Genomic DNA, 22475 nt, shown 5'->3' with positions numbered 1-22475 from the left:
TGAAAGGCAGCACTGATACATGGCACTGTTAGGTGGCACTGACTTTCACTGATAGGCGACACTGACTGGCACTGTTAGGCGGCACTGATGCACACTGATAGGCACTACTGATAGATAACACTGATGGATGACACTGAAAGCCAGCTCAGATGGGCACTGATATGTGGCATTGATGTGCACTGGTATGCAGCATTGATGTGGCACTGATAGGCACTGGCACTGATAGCTGGCACTGATTGACTGACAGGTGGCACAGCTGGGGCTACACTGATCATCAGGGAACACTGATCATCAGTGCCCTGATGATCAGTGTACATGTCCCCTCCGCGGAAAGCAGATTACCGGCTCTCCTCTTGAGCTGTCAGCGTGACAGCTCGAGGGGAGAGAAATGCCGATAACCGGCATTTCCGTGTTTACATGTGATCAGCTGTGATTGGACACAGCTGATCACATGACCGAGCCGACATCTTCGGCCCTTTCCATGATCGGTGATCCGCTGTGTCCGAGGGACACAGCGCACCGCCGCTCGCTCCCTGAGCCGCGCATGTGCGGTGAGAATGGGAGGACGTCATATGATGCCCTCTCAGAACCAGAGAACCACCTTGCGCCCGTCATTGGACTATATGGCGGGCGGTGGTTAAGGGTGTGCACGCTTACGCAACCATATTTTAGTTTATTTTTACTTCCCTCCACCTAAAAGATTTCAGTTTGTTGTTTAACCGAGTTGTACAGTTTATAGGTTACATTAACTGCTTCCCAACCTCGCTATAGACAAATGATGGCTACAGCGCGGTTGTCCAGTTCTGGGAAGGTGTCTATGGATGTCCTCCCAGAACGTGCCCTCTGTGTTCTGGGAGGTCGACTGCGCGGTTGGTGAGCTGATCACGTAATGAGGTAAAAAGCCAATCACAGCGGCCTTTTACCACATAATCAGATATGTCCAATGACACAACAGATCACAAAGTAAATACAGTTGCCGGTTATCGGCAGAACTTTCCTCACGCTGTCACAGCGTGAGGAACGTACTGCCGATACCTGGCAAATGTGACAGGGGAGATCTGCAGTGATAATCAGGGCACGGTTTATCAGTGCCGCCCATCAGTGCCCAGCAGTACCACCTGTCAGTGCCCAGCAGTGCCGCCTAGCAGTGCCTCCAGTCGGGGCTATCAGTCATTGCCGCCCTTCAGTAACGCCAATCAGTGCCCATCATTGCTGCATATCAGTGCATCATCAGTGCCTTCTCATCATTTCCCATCAGTGCTGCCTATCAGTGCAGCCTCATGCACATCAGTGAAGGAGAAAAATTACCTGTCTGCAAATTTTATAATAGAAACAAAAGAAAACCTTTTTTTTTTTAAATTTTGTTTTTTCATTTACAGTGCAAAAAAAAAATAATTTTTTTTAAAAACAGCGGCGATTAAATACCACCAGAAGAAAGCTCTATTTGTTTGGAAAAAAAAAAAGCAAAAAATTGCAGATGGGTACAATGTAGCATGACCGTGCAATTGTCTTTCAAAGTGCAACAGCACTGAAAGCTGAAAATTGGCCTGGGCTGGAAGTCGGAAAAGTGCCCAGTAGGCAAGTGTTTAAAGGTGGAAAAAGTTCTGAAATTATTTCTCTTTATCTCTTTTTTTACATCACAGAAACCTGACATTTTAACAGGGGTGTGTAGACTTTTTATGTCCACTGTAATTGATTATCATTCAGATTGCTGCACAACCCTGAGTCGGAGCAGGCAAACTGATGTACATGCACATGATTGTGTCTGCACGTGCCGCCTATCTGCAGTATATGTACTGCGGCTGGTTGGTGAGTAGTTAAAGTAAAATGCATACTTGTACTCTGAACTTCACCACTCTGCAACACTCCATAACATTGCACTAATGTGATATCATTTTAATCAGCAGACTGCTGATTACATTTTGCTGTAAATATACCCTATAAGGGTGTGCAAATTAGGTTGAGAAAAGATACAGGAATTTTTTCCCCATTTTTTGTTTAAACTATTTATTCCAAATAAAAAAAAAAAACAAGGGAGTAAGTTTAGTAACAAGCAATACAGAGGAAACAAGGAGAGTTAGGGAGGATGGTCTGTGTCTTGTACTATAAATGTTACAGGCAAGTCAAAATTCCTTTCATCTTAATTGTACAGTACAGGACAGTGAACTTGTTCATATACCATGGGTTGTCCCCAAGGATTGAATAAAAGTGTGGGCAACAACTAAGCAAACAGAAGTGTGCCAACAGGCCCACAAAACAACAAGGATAGAAGACCCAAGTGTGGGCAACAACTAAGCAAACAGAAGTGTGCCAACAGGCCCACAAAACAACAAGGATAGAAGACCCGAGTTTAGAGTGCCACTACAAGAACCTTGTGCCCAAAAGCTTCATCTGCAGAAAACTGAAAAATTACCTTGTAAAAGTTTGAGAAAGTATAAACAGAAGACCAAGTGGCGGTCTTAAGCTGGGTACACACTATAAGAAAATAAGGAGAGCGATTGTCCGATTTTCTTTGATGTTTCGCATCAAGTTGAACTTGAGGATGGATAAGGCTGATAGGCTGCCCTTCTAGGATGCCAAAAGTTAGATTCCGGAAAAGACCTCTTTGCACTAAGGCCAGAATGTGAGGCATGGAGTAATATTTGGGACTGAATTTACTACATTACCAGGTAAATATTTTCAGGTACAATATTAGAGATACCTGGAAGTGACCTTTCTTGCTTTCAACAAGGTAGGAATCACAAACTCAGAAATCCCTATCTTTTTTTTTTACCAATAAATTGTTATTGATTGTAAACAAGAAAACATACATGTTATTCCACCATATGCAGGCTTGCAATGAAAATAGTTATCATATATAACAGGAAAAAAAAAGGGAACATAATAAAATACACAAATACAAAGACAATGCACGTGGAGTACCAGTTAACTAGTCATCAATAAAATGGTACAGATGGTCGCATAGGGAAGGGAATAAGGTAGATCTAGATGGGAATGAATGGCGTGGAGTGGCTAGGAACCCCTTTTCGACCAGGTGATCCAGGGTTCCTAATCAGATTCAAAGGACGAGATCTGGCCCGACCATAGTGCTAAGACACGTTCATAAGAGTAAGGGAGTTTAACAAGCGCAAGAGCTTCAGAGGCATTAGGTGCATCCTGGGCTTTCCAATGTTTGGCTATCACGACTCTGGCAGCAATCAGGACATGTGCAGTGAATAAACAGACAGGACGAGGGATGTCATCAATACCCAGGTTCAGAACCACTAAGGCAGGATTGGGAGTAATCTTTTAACCTGTCACTTCTGAAATCACTGCAAAAATTTTGTTCCATAAACTGACAACACTTTTACAGGTCCAGAAGGTGTGAATAAGGTTACCAATTTGACCACACCCACGCCAACATAGCGGAGACTGGGACGTAGAGAACTGGGCCAGACGGTATGGAGTGAGGTACCAGCGGAGAGAAAGTTTTTGTGTTAATTCCCAATGCTGGATGCAGTGTGAGGCTTTACAAATTGACTTAAGTGCGCTCTTCCATTGGGAGGGATCAAAGGAGGAATTCAAATCTTCCTCCCAGCGTAAGAAGGGTCCTAGTTTGTGAAAAGTTAATTTATCTTGCAGGATATTGTATATTAGAGAGATACCCTTACTTTTGGGAGGTGTAGATAGAAAACATATTCGTAAGCGTTGAGGTAAATGAATTACCGGAAGGGGTGATGCTAACAGGAGGTGTTGAACTCGGAGATACTGGAAATAATCTGCATCTGTTAGTCCAAATCGTTCCCTCAGTGTCTCCATGGGGAGGGGTAACCCGTGTGACATTATGTCATTTATGACATTAATACCTTTTGATAACCAAGGCCTAAAGTTTATATTCGGGATAACTGAGTGTATTGTCAGGAGAGGGATTTGGAGTGAAGTGTCAAAGACTTCAGAACTAGGGTATCTGTGCACTTCTCTCCGCGTAAGAAGGGAGGTTCTCATTGGAGGGGAAAATTTATTCAAGCAAAAGGGTTGCCATATGTCAGCAATTAAGAGAGAACAGAGATCAAGGGCTGGGGTCAGGGAACGCTCTATGGCCAGCCAAGGTGAAGAATATGAGGGTACGAACTAATGTTTACGTTGGTCGAGGCAGCCAGGTAATAATCTCTGATGTCTATCATACCCATTCTGCCCGCTCGTTTATGTTTAATCAGGAGGGCACGAGAGCATCTGGCCCTCTTACCTTGTCATAAGAACTGTTTCAATGAGGCTTGTAGAGCACAGATATATTTAGAAGGAACTGGAGTGGACAATGTTTTAAAAAGGTAAAGGATTTGGGGGAGAATAAACATTTAGAAGGATGGAAGGCAGCCAGACGAAGATAGTTCAAATGTGGTCAAGCGAACCAATTCTTGTGAAACTTTTTTTTAGAGAAGTCTGAACATTAACGTGGGTAAGGTGTTTCGTGTAAGGGGTTAGGGTTGTACACAGATATGGGACTCCTTGAGAGGACCATAGATATGGGAGTAATTGCTGTAACAATTGCTTCTCTGGTTCAGGGGTGCCTAAGTCTAAAATCAATGACTTTGAAAAATTTACCTTGTAGTAAGAGATGTTACTAAAACTAGATAGGATGTGGTGAGCCTGGGGTAAAGAAGTACGAGGGTTATGAGGAGGAGAATAATCCGAAATCCTCCTGCGCTATGAGAATGGAACTACTAAACCTCTTCTCTAGCTGCCAGCACTCAAAAACTGATACCAAAAAACAGTGTCAATAAATTATAAATAAACAGTGCAGCGCTCTAAACAACTACAACTCAATTATAATGATAATGACAAAAATATCAATAGTGATATAAATAATAGTGCCAACCCTTAATAAAAATAAAAAATTAAGTGCCAAACCATGACCATAAAAATAGTGTACACACAATTAAGTATAATAAATAACACTCCAAACATCGTCCAATATTTTTATGGTCATGGTTTGGCACTTAATTTTTTATTTTTATTAAGGGTTGGCACTATTATTTATATCACTATTGATATTTTTGTCATTATCATTATAATTGAGTTGTAGTTGTTTAGAGCGCTGCACTGTTTATTTATAATGAGGAGGAGAATGATGTCCTTTGCAAAGAGGCTAATGGAATGGACGGATTGGCTAATATGGAAGCCTGCGATTTGGGGGTGCGAGCAAATGGCCTCAGTGAGGGGTTCTATCAACAGGTTAAATATCGAGCGGGACAGTGGAAAACCCTGGCGTGTGCCGTTCGTATAATCAAATGGTCTAGAGAGGTTAGACATGTATACCTGTGCGGTTGGGCATGAGTACAGAGCTAGGATGGCTGATAGGATGGGACCCTGGAAGCCAAACCCTGACAGCACTGCCGTCATGTATCCCCAGTGGATCCGATCGAATGCCTTCGCCGCATCCAGTGAGAGGAGTAGGGAAGGCACTTGATGGGTCTCAGCATAGAGTAGAAGATTAATTAAGCGTCTAGTGGCATCAGAAGCCTGCTGGCCCTTGCTAAAACCAGAATGATCAGGCCTGACCAGATCCGGCAGTATATCGAACAAGCGTCCTGCCAACAGTTTAGCATAAATCTTAACATCTGTATTGAGCAAAGAGATAGGTCTAAAATTTGCAGCATATGTCAGGACCTTACACGGTTTAGGAATGGTTACCACATAAGCTCTCAGCATCTCCGGGGGAAAGGAAGCCTGAGACACAGCATCATGAAAAAACAATCTTAGGTATAGGGTCAATTGAGCTTTAAAGCGTTTATAATAGTCATTAATAAACCCGGCTGGTCACGGAGCCTTCCCGTTAGAGAGAGAATCTATAACTTTGATAATCTCAAGCGTGGTAAAAGGGGCAGAGTAGAGAGATGCTCCTCAGATAGGGAGGGAAGTTGTAGCTGAGCCAATACGTCACTAATGACCTGGGCATTGGGTTAGGGGGTAAGTGGATCATTTTTAAAATTATACAGAGTACTGTAATAATCTGAAAATGAATTGGTAATGTCCTGGGGATCAGTAATTTTATGATTAGTAAGAGGGTGCAAGAGGTGGGGTATTTTAGAAGTAGCCTTATATGACTTAAGTCTGTTAGCTAAGCATTTCCCTGCCCGATTGCCATCGGAGTAGCGTTTAATTTTAAAGGTTCTTGTTATCTTATCATACTGTTCAAATAGAAGTCCTCTCAGTTCAAGTCTAAGTTTGTGAGGGGTGGAGGAATGGGTTGGTTTAAAGTTAGCTTTATTGTCCACTTCAAGCTTATGAATGGTAGCAAGTTTTGAGTTCAAGCGGAGGTTATAGTGCTTCGTTGCTCTAGCGCAAAGTTGAAGTATTACACCTCTCATATAGGCCTTATGGGCATTCCAAATTAAGAAGTTGTCAATAGAAGAAGCAGAATTTGTGTCAAAATAGTCCCGGAGATGCTGAGTGAGCAAAGACACATTTGGCAGGGACATTGATAATTTTAGAGTTACATTGCCATATGCGTATCGGATAACCGGGCTTCCTCTCCTCTATGTACAATGAGATAGCTGCATAGTCCGACCATGTGATGTCAGAAATAGAGGAGCAGGCGGCCTGTTAAAGAAGCCATATCTGTCAAAAACATATCTATGCGGGAATATGCGACACGTCTAGGAGAGAAAAATGTCCTTCTCAGATGCATGGTGGCAACACCAAACAAATGCTCAGAGTGCAATAAGGAGCAAAGAGCAGGGATTGATTTCTTTGATGGCTTGGATGAGTCCATGGCAGGGTCTACTGTTGAAGAGAAGTCTCCAAAGAGGAGCAGACAGCCATACTTAATCCTGTCTACTTTTCGGAGAATTTTGCAGAGGAAGCAAAGTTGATGCGTGTTTGGGGCATATAGATTCCCAAGGGTGTAGGGTTGGTTGTCTATGTCACAAAGTAAGACAATATACCTGCCCTGCGGATCCAGAATTGAGTCTCTGCAGGTGAAGGAAAGAGTGTTCTTTATTGCTGTCAGTACACCTCTTTGCTTTACAGGGGTCTGAAGCTCGAAAGATATGAGGGAATGCTTTATGGCTACAACTGGGACCATGGAGGGCATGAAAGTGAGTCTCTTGTATGCAGATTATGTCAGCCTGGAGATTGGCGGCTTCCTTCCACATCGAGGATCTTTTTGCACGGTGATTTAGGCCTCTAACATTAAGTGAGACTATTTTAAGTCCCATCTGAGAAAAGCGGACGAGTCAAATGTCGTAGGTACAGCTCAAGGCAAACAGAGGTAGGGTAGCAATCAGTAAGAATTCTAAATCGGCATCGTCAATGCTCAAATGTGTAGCACCAACTGCAAGGTATGAGACGTAGAGGTATTGAAACTTGGGGAAAAAAAAACAAATGGGATTGGGGAGGTAAAAAAGATTTTAAGAACTGTGTGCAACAAACTGCCGAACTTTGCGGGAGAAAAGGAGAGTAGAGACATCTAAATCCCAGCTGGGGAGTATTAGGGTAGGAGACCCCTGAAGAGCACTTAGGACTCACGTTGACTTCGAGGAGGGTGAGACTTTCTGCGTGATATGACTTTCCAGTTGGAAGTGATCTGATTGGGCCCAGGCGCCCCTGTGGTAGGAGGATTCTCTTCTGGAATAATGTTCCATCTTCTAAGCAGTTGGAGGCCACTTTCCAGGAATGAAATAGTGGAAGATTCACCATTACGGGTAATGATGAAAGAGCACAGATAGCGCCTATGGTGCATGATCTTATGGTTCGCAGAACTTTAGTAACTGTCATTAAATTCCTACGGCTCTAGAGGGTGTACTGTGATAGGTCAGGAACAAGTTGTAATTTGGAAAATTTCTCCGGAATATGCTCCGAGTGGTGGAAAGCATGCACCTTTTCCATGGCCTGGAAGAAGTGCATCCTATGTAGCACATCCCTCGGGATGGACTGGGGTAGATGGCTTGGCTTTGGTATTCTGTGGATCCTATCTATAGTGAGGTCTGCTGTTGTCAGGCCAGTACAAACAGATGTCAATAGATCTTGTACATAATGAAACTGTTGGCCTGCTGAACAGATTCAGGGATCCCACTTATCTTTAGGTTGTTTCTTCGGTATCTGTCCTCTAAATCAGCCATTTTCATCTTAAGCCACTGAATATCTTCCGACTGAGCACTATGGCAATCCCCATTATGTCCTCAATCTGCCCCACTCTATCTCCTACCTCGCGGAGTTCCCCTTTAAAGCTATGGATGCAGGAAAGCATGTCGGTTTGTAGGGATGCCCTTAGGGACAAGAGCAGGTCCTTTATTGTGGAGTCCGACACCGGCTGACCTGTAGTGGGGAAGTTTGCTAGAGAATCAGGCTGGTCCGGAGTTTGGGGGGGGGGGGGGGGATTATTGTGAGATGTGCCTACCTCCATGCCCATGTGGGTGAGAAGGTCTTCATCCTCATCCATGCATGGTCTGCACTTGGCTGGGCTGCAAAAGGAGGGTGAGGAGGCACCAGAGCCTGAGGATTCCACTGGGTGGGACTGCTCATTCCTCTCTGTGCTGTGGATGTGTGAAAGGCTCAATTGCGGCCTGTGGCAAGGAGCGGTGGCCTGGGTGCAGGAGGCAAGGATGTCCACATCTGGAGTGTCCCATCTTTGGCATATCAGATTGAACACACCTGTAATGTTGACACCATTCCCCTTGATACAAGTGGTGGAAACTGAGAAAATCTGCCTACCACTCCTGGGATGTGCGCCACAGAAAATTGCTGAACAGCAAGTATCTGTCCATGAGAAAATTTGGCTTCCTTCCTTCAAGGCAGCCAGACCCCTCGTGCCCCATGGATGGTTAATATATGCCATTGTGGTATAATTTATATGTGGGGGATGGATATTAAATAATTTACACCTTAGGAGGTACCATCGGTAAATATATTTCTAAAGGTGATACTGACATGAAAATTTTCACCAACTGTCAGTAGCAACCCATGCAATGCATACATACAAAGAAACCAAAACAAATAAGTTCAGAAATTAGGTTATGTGTAATAAAATGGAATGACATAGGGAAAAAGTATTGAACACGCTAAGTGAATTTGATTAAATATTTCCTACAAAATCCTTTGTTAGTAACGATAGCTTCAGGATGCCTCCTGTATGGAGAAACTAGCTACATGCATTGCTCAGGTGTGATTTTGGCCCACTCTTCCACACAGTCTTCAGATCTTGAAGGTTCTGTGGGTCTCTCCTATGAACTCAGATCTTTAGTTCTTTCCATAGATTTTCTGTTGGATTGAAGTTAGGTGATTGGCTGAGCCATTCTAGCAGCTTTATTTTCTTTGAAACAAATTGAGAGTTTCTTTGGCTTTATGTTTGGGATCATTGTATTGCTGAAATGTCCACCATTGTTTCATCTCCATCATCCTGGTAGATGGCAGCAGATTTTTATCAAGAATGTCTTGGTACATTTTTCCATTCATCCTTCCTTCAATGACATGAAGTTTGCCAGTACCATATGCTGAAAAACAGCCCCACACCATGATGTCCCTAACTCCAAACTTCACTGTTGGTATGGTGTTTTAGGGGTGATGTGCACTGCCATTTGACCTCCAAACATGGTATGTATTATGGCATCCAAAGGGTTCAATTTTGGTCTCATCTGGCCAGACCATTTTTCCCAGTATTTCACAGGCTTGTCTAAGTGTTGTGCAGCAAACTTTAAACGAGCTTCAGCATGCTTTTTCTAAAGAAATGGAGTCTTGCATGGTACGAGTATATACAGGACATGGCGGTTGAGTGCATTCTTTGAAAAAAATTGTACCTGCTAATTCCAGGTCTTTCTGAAGCTCTCCACAAGTGATCTTTGGCTCTTGGACAACTCTTCTGATAATTCTGATCACTCCTTTGTCAGAAATCTTGCGAGGAGACCCTTGTTGTGGCCAGTTTATGGTGAAATGATGTTCTTTCCACTTTCAGATTATGGCCAAAACAGTGCTCACTGGGACATTCAGAAGTTTAGAAATCCTTTTGTAACCAATGCCATCATTATGTTTTTCAGCAATAAAGTTGTGAAGATCTTGAGAGAGCTCTTTGCTTTTACCCATCATGAGATGTTTCTTATATGACACCATGGTAATGAGACACTTTTCTTAGGCTATCAGTTGAGACTGGAGCAGCTGATACTAATTTGCACTGACAAGGGGCAGGATTACTTTCTAATTACTGATAGATTTCAGCTGGTGTCTTTGCTTTCCATGCCCTTATGCACCTCCTTTTCTTCATGTGTTCAATACCTTTTCCAATGTCATTCCATTTTATTACTCATAACTTAAGCATTTGCCTTTCAGAGGATTTACCCCCCTTCCTGACCAGGCCATTTTTTGATATACAGCACTGCATTACTTTAAATGACAATTGCACAGTCATGCAGTGCTGTACATAAATTAAATGTATAATAATAATAATAATTATATTTGACTTTTTGCTATAAAACATATCCAAAAATTTTTTTAAAAAAATCTAATTTCTTCATAAATTTAGGCCAAAATGTATTCGGCTGCATGTCTTTGCTTAAAACAAAATCCCAATATGTGTAAATTAATTGGTTTTCAGAAAGTTATTGCATCTACAAATGTCGGTATATATACTGGAATTTTTATTTTTAGTTTACTAGATTGTGTTACTAGTTTACTAGGCAGTGATCAGCGACTTATAGCGGGACTGGCATTCTGACACTGGGTGGGAACTGACTGTCACTGACATCCCCAGTGACACTAATACAGTGATCAGTGCTAATAAAAAGCACCGACACTGTACTAATGACACTGGGCAGGAAGGGGTTAACATCTGGGGCGATCAAAAGGTTAACTGTGTTCTGTGTGTGTTTTACTAGTGAAACACAGCAGAGAGATACAAAACAGCATGCCCATGCTGAAAGGAGAGAGAACTGTGTTGTTTACACACAGGTTTCTCTATGTTAGCTTTCCCCAACGATAGCTGAGTGCCGGCCGGGACCTGGTGATTGACATCTCTAGCCACCAATAGCGGTGCGGGTAGGGCAGCGCACACGCCCCCTACCCGGAAACGCAAATCACACACACACACACGCATATATGTATATATATATATACACACACACGTGATTTTGCACAGCCCTGTAGCAGTACTTCTGCTATAGAGCAGGATGGCAAGCGCTAAATTTCTGAACTTAGTTGTTTTGGTTTCTTTATATGCATGGATTGCATGGGTTGTTACCGACATGTGGTGAAAACTTCATGTTAATAGCACCTTTAGAAATATATATACCAAGAAAAATGGTGATGTGTTCAATACTTATTTTACCCGCTGTACATGCAGATTGAGTAAAGTGAATCAGAGTGTTTCATCGTCGCCATCTTGAGGAGGCCACACCATTGGATCGTTTCTCGGGCCAGCTGGTATTAATGGTAAGCCTGAGAAACAGTGGCGGGAGAGGGGGACGTCCCATTCCACTGCTAAGGAAAGCTATCCAGCAACTCAAGAGCCGCTAGGACCACTTTCATGTGAAAGCCGGCAGTCTGCTGAACAAAACAGTAACCGGGTTATGGCTGATTTCTTCAGCCATAACCCCGGTAAGCCACTTGAAACCAGCAACGTTTATATATTTATTGCAGCCGTCATAATTGGTATTTGTTACAGGATGACCCTACTCTTCAATCATTCACATATTCTGAACCACACATCACATTTAAAAGAAACCAATCTATAAGACCTACTTGTGGCCAGATAATACAAAAGATCCTTGTGGCTCTCTTCCAAGAGGTACTTTTAAGGGTGGGATCTGTACACATTGTCAGTTCATTAAACAAGGTAAATCTTTTACCAAACAGGGAAAATTTTGAGGCAAAACATTTTGTAAATTGAAAGACTGGCATTCTATACTTACTCACATGTAGCTGTAATAGCTACTATGTAGGCAAAATGAAATGTAATTTTTGGAAGTGAATCAGAGATAATGTATCGGATATCCAATGTGGTATTACAGAAAAAACAGTTGCTAGGCATTTTGCTAGAGGAATAATATCAAACTGGTATTCATTGTTGAACTGAATACTTTGTTGTGGCTTTTTTATTTCTTTTATTGTTTTTTTTATTACGTTTTCCTTTTCCTCATTTAAATTTTTTATTTACACGTGGTTTTGCGGCTATGGGGCACCGTCCTGTGGCTATTTACATGTGGCTTTATGGCTATGGGGCGCTGACCAGCAATGCCGGGTCCATGTCCCCCTGCTTGGAGCTGTCCGGTGGTGGTTAGCATTTGCTCCTTTGGCCAGTGGAACAGGGATATTTGGCCCAGGTGGCCCTGCATCCTGTCTGTTGATGATGGGAGGATGCAATGTGCTTTTACCATCTGTTCCATTTTCCCTGCAGATGTGCTCCAGCATGGAATGCAACCGTTGCGAACCAGGAAGTGTCGTCATGATGCGCATCACTTCCGGTGATCAGGATTAGGTCCCGCGTCATTTACGGTTGTGGTCTACAAGCGGGGAGAGGAGCCTGCCTTGATTCCTCGGGCCTGATAGGCCTTAAGCGACCTGACCAGGGTAATGGAGGCAGCCTCAGGATCTTCTCAGGTACCCACAATATATATAGCTGGCTAGTGATGAGAGTCTCTCTCTCTCTGTCACCATCTTGACCATGAGCTCTGTGTTGATGATACAGTAGCTTGATCTAGGTGAATCTTGTTCATGATATCTGTATGTTCTTTTTGAAGGGATCCTATGTAAGATGATTATTTTTGCACCATCTTTAAACTCCTTGTGGGGCACTTTTTAATTTACAGACTCATCTGTGGAGATAATATATAGCCTATACAAGCAACAGATGTCTGATTTTGACAACTGATTTCATGCATGGAGCTAATAGCTCACGTTATCTACCCAGGGCTCCCCAATGTTGTGTGGAGCTAGTACCTAGTTGGGTATTACAGTTAAGAATCTTAATATACTTGACACCTTTAAGGTCACTCTTTGGGTTATTTCAATATATATCTTATAGGATACATGAGTATTTAATTTTGTTACATGGGGTCTTTCAGAGTCTGCTCTAACTTGTGTGGTGTATACTGATTAGAACTCTCCGCACAGGCGCGGCAGGCGGGATCACCAAGCACAAATTGCTGTATATGTGAATATAAGGTGATAATTATAATTACTACTTTGGATAAATTATTTTTTTCTTTTTCTCCTCTTTCCTTTCTCATGATCCAGAGTGGGTACTTTTCAACTAGAGATTGGTATTGTCATAACAATAATTTCTATGCCGTGTAAAATGTAGGCGAGATTTCTTAATAAAAAAATAAACCGTTACATGTTCTTTGATTATAATTTATGTATGTACAGTGGGGTAAAAAAGTATTTAGTCAGCCACCAATTGTGCAAGTTCTCCCACTTAAAAAGATGAGAGAGGCCTGTAATTGGCATCATAGGTAGACCTCAACTATGAGAGACAAAATGAGAAAAATAATCCAGACAATCACATTGGCTGATTTGGAAAGAAATTATTTGCAACTTATGGTGGAAAATAAGTATTTGGTCAATATCAAAAGTTCATCTCAATACTTTGTTATATATCCTTTGTTGGCAATGACAGAGGTGTCAAACGTTTCCTGTAAGGCTTCACAAGGTTGGCACACACTGTTGCCGGTATGTTGGCCCATTCCTCCATGCAGATCTCCTCTAGAGCAGTGATGTTTTGGGGCTGTCGCTGGGCAACACGGATTTTCAACTCCCTCCAAAGGTTTTCTATGGGGTTGAGATCTGGAGACTGGCTAGGCCACTCCAGGACCTTGAAATGCTTCTTACGAAGCCACTCCTTCGTTGCCCGGGTGGTATGTTTGGGATCATTGTCATGTTGGAAGACCCAGCCACGTTTCATCTTCAATGCCCTTGCTGATGGAAGGAGGTTTGCACTCAAAATCTCACGATACATGGCTCCATTCATTCTGTCCTGTACATGGATCAGTCGCCCTGGTCCCTTTGCGGAGAAACAACCCCAAAGCATGATGTTGCCACCCCCATGCTTCACAGTAGGTATGGTGTTCTTTGGATGCAACTCAGCATTCTCTCTCCTCCAAACACGACGAGTTGTGTTTCTACCAAACAGTTCTATTTTGGTTTCATCTGACCATATGACATTCTCCCAATCTTCTTCTGGATCATCCAAATGCTCTCTAGCAAACTTCAGACGGGCCCGGACATGTACTGGCTTAAGCAGGGGGACACGTCTGGCACTGCAGGATCTGAGTCCCTGGCGGCGTAGTGTGTTACCGATGGTAGCCTTTGTTACGTTGGTCCCAGCTCTCTGCAGGTCATTCACTAGGTCCCCCGTGTGGTCCTGGGATTTTTGCTCACCGTTCCTGTGATCACTTTGACCCCACGGGGTGAGATCTTGCGTGGAGCCCCAGATCGAAGGAGATTATCAGTGGTCTTGTATGTCTTCCATTTTCTAATTATTGCTCCTACAGTTGATTTGTTCACACCAAGCTGCTTGCCTATTGCAGATTCAGTCTTCCCAGCCTGGTGCAGGTCTACAATTTTGTTTCTGGTGTCCTTCGGCAGCTTTTTGTTGTTCACCATAGTGGAGTTTGGAGTGTGACTGTTTGAGGTTGTGGACAGGTGTCTTTTATACTGATAACAAGTTCAAACAGGTGCCATTGATACAGGTAATGAGTGCAGGACAGAGGAGCCTCTTAAAGAAGAAGGTACAGGTCTGTGAGAGCCAGAAATCTTGCTTGTTTGTAGGTGACCAAATACTTATTTTCCACCATAATTTGCATATAAATTCTTTCCAAATCAGCCAATGTGATTGTCTGGATTTTTTTTCTCATTTTGTCTCTCATAGTTGAGGTCTATCTATGATGCCAATTACAGGCCTCTCTCATCTTTTTAAGTGGGAGAACTTGCACAATTGGTGGCTGACTAAATACTTTTTTGCCCCACTGTATCTTGTTTCAGCAACTGTATAGTGAGATTTAAGGTCCTGATGAAGCGGGTTTCCCGCGAAATGCCTTGGCCATCTATGAATATGATCTCATGAACATGTGTATGGCTATAATGGTTGGCCAAGATGTTCACGTTTTTAAACATTTTATGGATTTTTGTGAATATAATAATTGTTTTATATGCATATATCTTGTCAGTATCATACCTTTTGAGGTAAATTTAAAATCCAAATTCTGTACTTTCCTCAATCTGCATATATGCCACTGTGGTGGCATTGTCTAACTCTACCCAAACTGGGTTTCCAAGAAGTACTGGAGGATCAGCCTGACTGTCCCGAGCTCCAAGTCAGGGGGGGGATGGCGGTTGGTTTCTCAACCATGCTCCCCGGTCAGGGTTTGGAAGACACCTCTCTAGCATGACAAACTTTTGTCTTTCGTAAGAACGTTCCAACTACAAGGAAGGAAAGATTTTGCCATTGTTAGAGCTGGAGTGGTGATTCACCAGGACAAGGAAGTTCTTGCTTGGCTAGACAGAGGCATGAATAAGTACAGTGAAAGAACCATTTTCTATGCTGACAGAATGTTTTGTTGGAGAGCTCTAGAATGGAACTGGGTGAAAGGTACTGCACAGGAGGTGACTATTAGAGCCAGAACTCTCAATGGTTCTCACTGTGGGATTTTTCTTGAATCTCAGTTGTCGAGCTCTTAAAAATTTTCTTTTCTACAAGAAAAGACTCTTGCTTGGGATGCACCCAGGATCAGACCCAAGTTTTCAAGGTGTGAAAGGCTGGACAGTAGATTTTTTCAAAATTGATAACCCAGCCACATGCATGGAGCAGCTGAGAGCTGGAAAGGGGATGAACCCTTCAGGGGAAGGTAATTTAGAAAGCCTGTCATTGAATGTCCTAAACTCTGAGAAGGGCAAGAACAGGCACTAAGGCTTTTGTGAACACCCTGGGAGCTGAGGATAGGCCGAAGGGCAGTGTGAAAAACTTGAAGTGGTTCAGGGTTCAACATGTTGTGAAAGGATCGGTCCCGCTCCCTCTTTGGGACAGGGGAACTTCTCCCCCCGCTAGCGGTCTCATATTTAAGAAAATGTGGTCGTTTGGAGCCCAGGTCAGTATTTTGTGAATGGAAAAACTACAAGTTCTGATAGCCTTTACTTGCAAAAAAAAGTGCATTTATTGTTTTTTGTTAAAAGGTGAACTTCTCTTTTAAGGTGTGTAACCAGCAATGTGATGTAAGATTTGGTTTTCCACCTGAGACTGTTCTTAAAAGCTTGCAAGTGTCCAGTCAACTGAAAGTATCAGTCTATAACCCACAGTTGCTTGTGTCCTGTACTGTACGCTTAACAAAAACAAAAAAAAAAAAAAAAAAAAAAAACTGGGACTCAAAAGGGATTTAACAAACAAGAGCTAGGGACTTAAAGTACATACAGGTTTCCAAAAAGATTTGTCATGTTATTTTATTGCTGTTTACCTCCCTATAGGACCAAGTGCAAAAAGCGCCTGGTCCAATTTAAATAATTTCTTTACTTTCTAAGCAACATAGTTGGTCAGACATGTCCCTCCATTCCTCCAACAATGTTGCTAGAAAGGAGAAAGATGTGATAATCACTATTATAGAGGGGGTAGGACTTTGCTGGCTTTGTCTTATCCCAAAGGAATAACCATGATTTTGATTTTAAAATGGGATAGAGCTGCAGCCAGCTATAGCGGTGTGTTTTGATGGACAACAGGGCCACCAATCACAAAATATATAGCACTTCATCTCCTGGGGAGTTAAATTTACAATGCAAAAATTTATGAGAGTTCTAATTTAAAGTGTGAGCAACAATATGCTATATAACCAAGCAATTAATTTCTTACCTGACATTTAGCAAAGAGTGTTCTTCCTTGCACTAACTCCATCATTTCAAACAATGCTTTAAAACTCCATTTCTTTTCGTAAGGAAGTCTCTCCTGTTCCAAGTCTTCTTTAGGTGGCCTAAATCCAGCAAGTTTCACTTTTATTGCTTTTGCAGGGTACCGAATGAGGAATGGAGGAAGCTGAAACAAGCTATAGAATATATTTAGTTACTATATAAGTCATGGCCAAATCTTTTGTCTCATTTAAAACCTAAACATGGCACAAACGGGATACTTTTTGTTATGAGCAAACTAAGCAATACAACGAACAACAGGTTTTATATAAAAGCATGAATATAAAAGTGTACCAGCAGCAAAGAAGGGAGGTCGAATGCATGCATGCTACTTTTAGTGGCTTATCTACTCTACAACTTGTTATATTTAATAAATTAAGAAATGCAAAAATTACATACAGGAGTACTTAAAGTGTTACTAAACCCACAACAGTAAAATCAGTCTGTATATGCAGTAAGGCATGCTTGTTATACTCACCGTGGAACCTAAGGGGTTAATCCTCTGCAATGTGTAAAAAGGTTGTTTGATCCTGTCTTCTCTGATCCTCCTCTTCTACTACTGTCCCCAATCCATCTGTTAATAGAACAGAGCCTTGGGGGCAAGCTGGACATACTCAGTTTGGTGTGAATTGCTAGAGTTTTTTTTTCCTTCGTACAGTGCATGTGATCAGCACAGGGCCAATTCATCTGTTAATAGAACAGAGCCTTGGGGGCAAGTTACACATGCTCAGTTTGGTGTGAACTGCTAGTTTTTTTTTTCCTTCGTAGAGTGCATGTTATCAGCACAGGGCCAATCAGCGCTATCCAGACAGAGGGTCAGGGGTTATACAGCTTCATAGTAAAATCAGAGACTGAAAACTCCCCCTGCAAGCTTTAACCAGTGCTAAGCTAGACACTGATAGAAATCACAAGACGGCTCTAACTGCTGATGAAAAAGGTATATAGCAGTCTATATTTACTAAAACAATTGCATTCCCTTGCTCTGTGTACTGTGGGAGACCATATATAGTAAATACAGGGTCCTGGGTTTAGTAACACTTTAACTGCAATAACTCTCCCGCTGAAAATGCACTGACAAAAAGAAATGTCAATGTTTAAAACCTTTTCTTACCTGTTGGTTTCAATAACTGCTCTTGATCCATAATCAACAAATTCTACAAAGGCGGCCACAGGATCATACCTTTTAACAGACACTAACTTTGCTCTGTGTAGCATATTGTCATTGTACATTGCAAGACATGGCATTTCTGATAAGGAAAAGAAGCACAAACAATAAAAACAAAAAATTAGGTGATTTTGGGATGCTAGAAAAACAAAAAAGTGTCTTGAGGTGTTAGCCAGGTAGCCACAACTTTATAGTCTAATATATTTGTGGGCCCAAAATATTCCTATTCACTGATGCACAAGTTTATTTTCCCTTATCTAATACTGCACTATAATTAGCATAACGTCTGATATATTTTTATTATGGTGCAAGTAGTTCAGTTGGGACTCACACTGCTGAGAATGTATAGCATTTGAACATTAATCTGGAAAAGTTACCTTAAAAGGAACTTCAGATTTTTTTTAAAAACTGTAAGTATAATAAAATGGGTTCACATACTTACTTGTAACACTTAACCCTTACACTCAACTGTAATACTGGGCACTTTTACCGCCTTCCCGCCCTGGCCAATATTTAGCTTTCAGCGCTATTGCACTTTGAATGACAACTGCGCAGGCATGCAACTCTGTACCCAAACTAAATTTTTATAATTTCACACAAATAGAGCTTTCTTTTGGTGTTAATTACCGTATATTTCACGCCATAAGAAGCACCTGACCATAAGACGCACCTAGGTTTTAGAGGAGGAAAACAAAAAAATATTCTGAACCAATGGACTGAAGACACAGTACAGGAAAAGACCAGAGACTGCGAATGTGCTACAGGAGATGACCACAGACTGCAGACATAGTGCAGGAGATGACCAGAGGCTGCAGACATAGTGCAGGAGATGACCAGAGGCTGCAGACATAGTGCAGGAGATGACCAGAGGCTGCAGACATAGTGCAGGAGATGACCAGAGGCTGCAGACATAGTGCAGGAGATGACCAGAGGCTGCAGACATGGTGCAGGAGATGACCAGAGGCTGCAGACATGGTGCAGGAGATGACCAGAGGCTGCAGACATAGTGCAGGAGATGACCAGAGGCTGCAGACATAGTGCAGGAGATGACCAGAGGCTGCAGACATAGTGCAGGAGATGACCAGAGGCTGCAGACATAGTGCAGGAGATGACCAGAGGCTGCAGACATAGTGCAGGAGATGACCAGAGGCTGCAGACATAGTGCAGGAGATGACCAGAGGCTGCAGACATAGTGCAGGAGATGACCAGAGGCTGCAGACATAGTGCAGGAGATGACCAGAGGCTGCAGACATAGTGCAGGAGATGACCAGAGGCTGCAGACATAGTGCAGGAGATGACCAGAGGCTGCAGACATAGTGCAGGAGATGACCAGAGGCTGCAGACATAGTGCAGGAGATGACCAGAGGCTGCAGACATAGTGCAGGAGATGACCAGAGGCTGCAGACCTTTGAGGAGCGGGTACCCGAATTTGACAGGTACCCGCTCCCACTTCTGCTGCGATTGCCTAGGATTGGAAGCGGAAGTTGTCCTCCACCCCCCCCCCCGTAGTCTTCTGGGACACTTGCCAGGTCCCAGAAAACTAGGGGGCCATTCACAAAGTACAGCGCTTCTCGAGCATGTGCAGTGGGCACCCGGCTGTGAAGCCCACACTAAAGATGCCGGCGCCAGGGAGAGAAGACAGCCGGTGAAACCAGCAGTGAAGACACCGCTGGAACACGTAAGTGGCTGTATTTTAAAAGTCAGCAGCTACTGTTTTTTTTAGCTGCTGACGACTTTTTTTTTCAGCTGGAACTCCGTTTTAAGGGGCAGCTGCTTTGGGCCCTGCCTGGTGCTGCCACAGAAGAGCCTAGTGGCCAGCCTGGTATTCTAACACGGCGGCGGCGACGGGGGGAATACCAGGCTGGCCACTCCATATTTGCTCCATAAGATGCACAGACATTTCCCCCCATCCTTCGGGGGGAAAAAAGTGTGTCTTATGGAGCAAAAAATACGGTAATTACCACAGGGTTTTTTTATTTATACTATGCTAAACAAAAAAAGACCAAACATTTTGAAAAAAAAAAAAGTTTGTGTTAAAAATTTTTTTGCAAATAAATAGTGGTTACTTATAAATTTAGGCCAAAATGTATTCTGCCTCAATTCATTGGTGAAATCAACCCAAATTAGTGTTTATTATTTAATCTGTAAAAAGATAAGAGTCCATAAACTAAAGTATATCTGAAAATCGATCAGTAATGATGTACTTATGGCCAATCTCATTTCTTGAGGCCCAAATATGTCAGGACAGTATAGATATGCCCAAAAATTACCCCTTTTCGGAAAGTAGACAGTTCAAGGTATTTAGTAAGAGGCATGGCGAGTTTTTTGAAGTTGTAATTTTATAAATTTAAGAAATGAAAAAAAAAAAAAAAAAATCACATACTGTCATCAGTGCTGTACAGCATCATCATATAACTGGTGTGGCGGTGATCAGGGACACTGGTGAAAGTACAAAAAAAAAATTTTTATATTTTTTTCCTTTATCACTTTTTTTTTTTTTTAAACACACTGTGCCCAGAGCACAGCAAATTGACAGCCAGGAGGGACTTTTATTGCTCCGGGTGGACATCATTTGATGTCCTCCCGGAACATGCCTGGCGTGGTTAAAGATAACTCGAGCCAGAACAAAGAAGAAAAAAAATTATATTTATATAAATCCTGTATATATACATCTCTCTGCCAATCCCTCCACTGGCTTCCACTCGCTCAACAAATAAAATTCAAAATACTAACAACTTACAAAGCCATCCACAACTCTGCCCCCAGGTACATCACCAACCTGGTCTCAAAATATCAACCAAACCGCTTTCTTCGATCCTCCCAAGACCTTCTGCTCTCTAGTTCCCGTGTCACCTCCTCCCAGGACTTCTCCCGAGCTTTTCCCATCCCATCCCATCCTCTCTACCCCAATCTCTCCGGCTGTCTCCTAATCTATCCACCTTTAGACGATCCCTGAAAACTTCTCTCTTTAAAGAAGTCTATCCTGCTTCTACCTAGTAAACCACCATTTATTTCCTCCATCAGCTCATCCCCCACAACTATTATTTTTTGTATCACTCAACCCTTCCTCCTAGATTGTAAGCTCTAACGAGCAGGGCCCTCTGTTTCCTCTTGTACCAAATTGCATTGTAACTGTAATGTCTACATTCATTTTGTAAAGCGCTTCGCAAACTGTTTGCGCTATAGAAATCCTGTATTATAATAATACATACACAGGTTAAAATAAGTATTGAACATCTCACCGTTTTTCTCAGTAAATATATTTCTAAAGACATTACATGAAATTTTCACCACGTCGGTAACAACCCATGCAATCCATACATACAAATAAATTCACAAATGAAGTTATGTGTAATAAAATGGAATGACACAAGGAAAAAGTATTGAACACACTAACTGAAATGTATTTAATACTTTGTACAAGTCAATAATCCTTTGTTGGTAATGAGAGCTTCAGGATGCCTCCTGTATGGAGAAACTAGTTGCATGTATTGCTCAGGTGTGATTTTAGCACATTCTTCCACACAGTCTTCAAATTTTGAAGGTTCTGTGGGCCTCTTCTATGAACCCTGATCTTAAGTTCTTTCCATAGATTTTCTTGTTCAAACATTTTATTGAATTTTCCAAAGCCAAAAACAAGCGTAGGACATTCAAAATACATGTACAGGAAAAAAGGGGGGACATGCTGCCCCAAGGCAAAAAGGAAAATGTCGTACAAAAACATACAGCAGGGAACCATGGTGAAACATAAGGGAATAATGTAATACAAAGGAAGGTAAAACATGGTTATGCTCTAAATAGGGAGTACTACTCCCAAGAACTATCCATGTAAGGCGAAGGGAAAAAAGCGGTAGCGGGTAGAAAAGATTAGGGAAGATCAAGGGGGGAAAGAGGACGGGATGGAGGATTGTGTGACCTCTGGAAGAGAAAAGGCAAATCGGGACAAGACCAATGTATAGTTGGAAACATTGGACCACCATAAGGCGAGACTAGGAGGTGTTAAGGGAGGAGCAACGAATCATCAAAATTCGGTGGGAGGAAACGTTCCACCCAAGGGGTCCAGATCGACAGAAATTTTGCCGGGACCAAGTACCATCGCATCAAAACTTTGTATTTAGTCTCTACAGCTATTACATTCTGCGAGGAGGACTCGGTAGCCGACCAGATGCGATCCCAATCTGTAAGGCTCAACTGGTGTCCAAGATCTTTCTCCCACTTAGCAACATAAGTAGGGCTTAGCGAAGACTCAGGAGTTGAAAGAAGATTATAGAGAGCAGAGATAAGGCCTCACCTATGCGGGTCCCTGTAGTAAGAGCGTTCAAAAAAAGGTAATAGAACAGGCTGAATGGGATTGAACGGTAAGCGGAGCATAAAATGCTTCAACTGAAGATATCTGATGTCGGTATAGAATGTGACTCACGGAGGGAAGGGAAGGATTTGAAGCCTTTATTGGTCA

At 42.4% G+C, this 22475-nt stretch overlaps 1 protein-coding gene across 1 annotated transcript in view; it reads right to left on the bottom strand.

Annotated features, from left to right (window-relative positions):
* The window catches only part of RNF17 (ring finger protein 17), a 458697-nt gene that overhangs the window by 15658 nt on the left and 420564 nt on the right, over window positions 1-22475 (bottom strand). The window contains exons 34-35 of the mRNA XM_089666019.1: window positions 17966-18101; window positions 16802-16991 (exon numbers count right to left, since the gene is read on the bottom strand). Coding sequence (XP_089522145.1) covers window positions 16802-16991; window positions 17966-18101 — 326 coding nt within the window. The remainder of the gene's footprint in view (window positions 1-16801; window positions 16992-17965; window positions 18102-22475) is intronic.

This window comes from Staurois parvus, unplaced genomic scaffold, assembly GCF_062004578.1.
Source record: "Staurois parvus isolate SC_StPar_1 unplaced genomic scaffold, SC_StPar_1.0 ptg000050l, whole genome shotgun sequence".
NCBI lineage: Eukaryota > Metazoa > Chordata > Amphibia > Anura > Ranidae > Staurois > Staurois parvus.
Note: the sequence above shows the minus strand (reverse complement) of the source record. Positions and strands in the feature narration are given on the sequence as shown.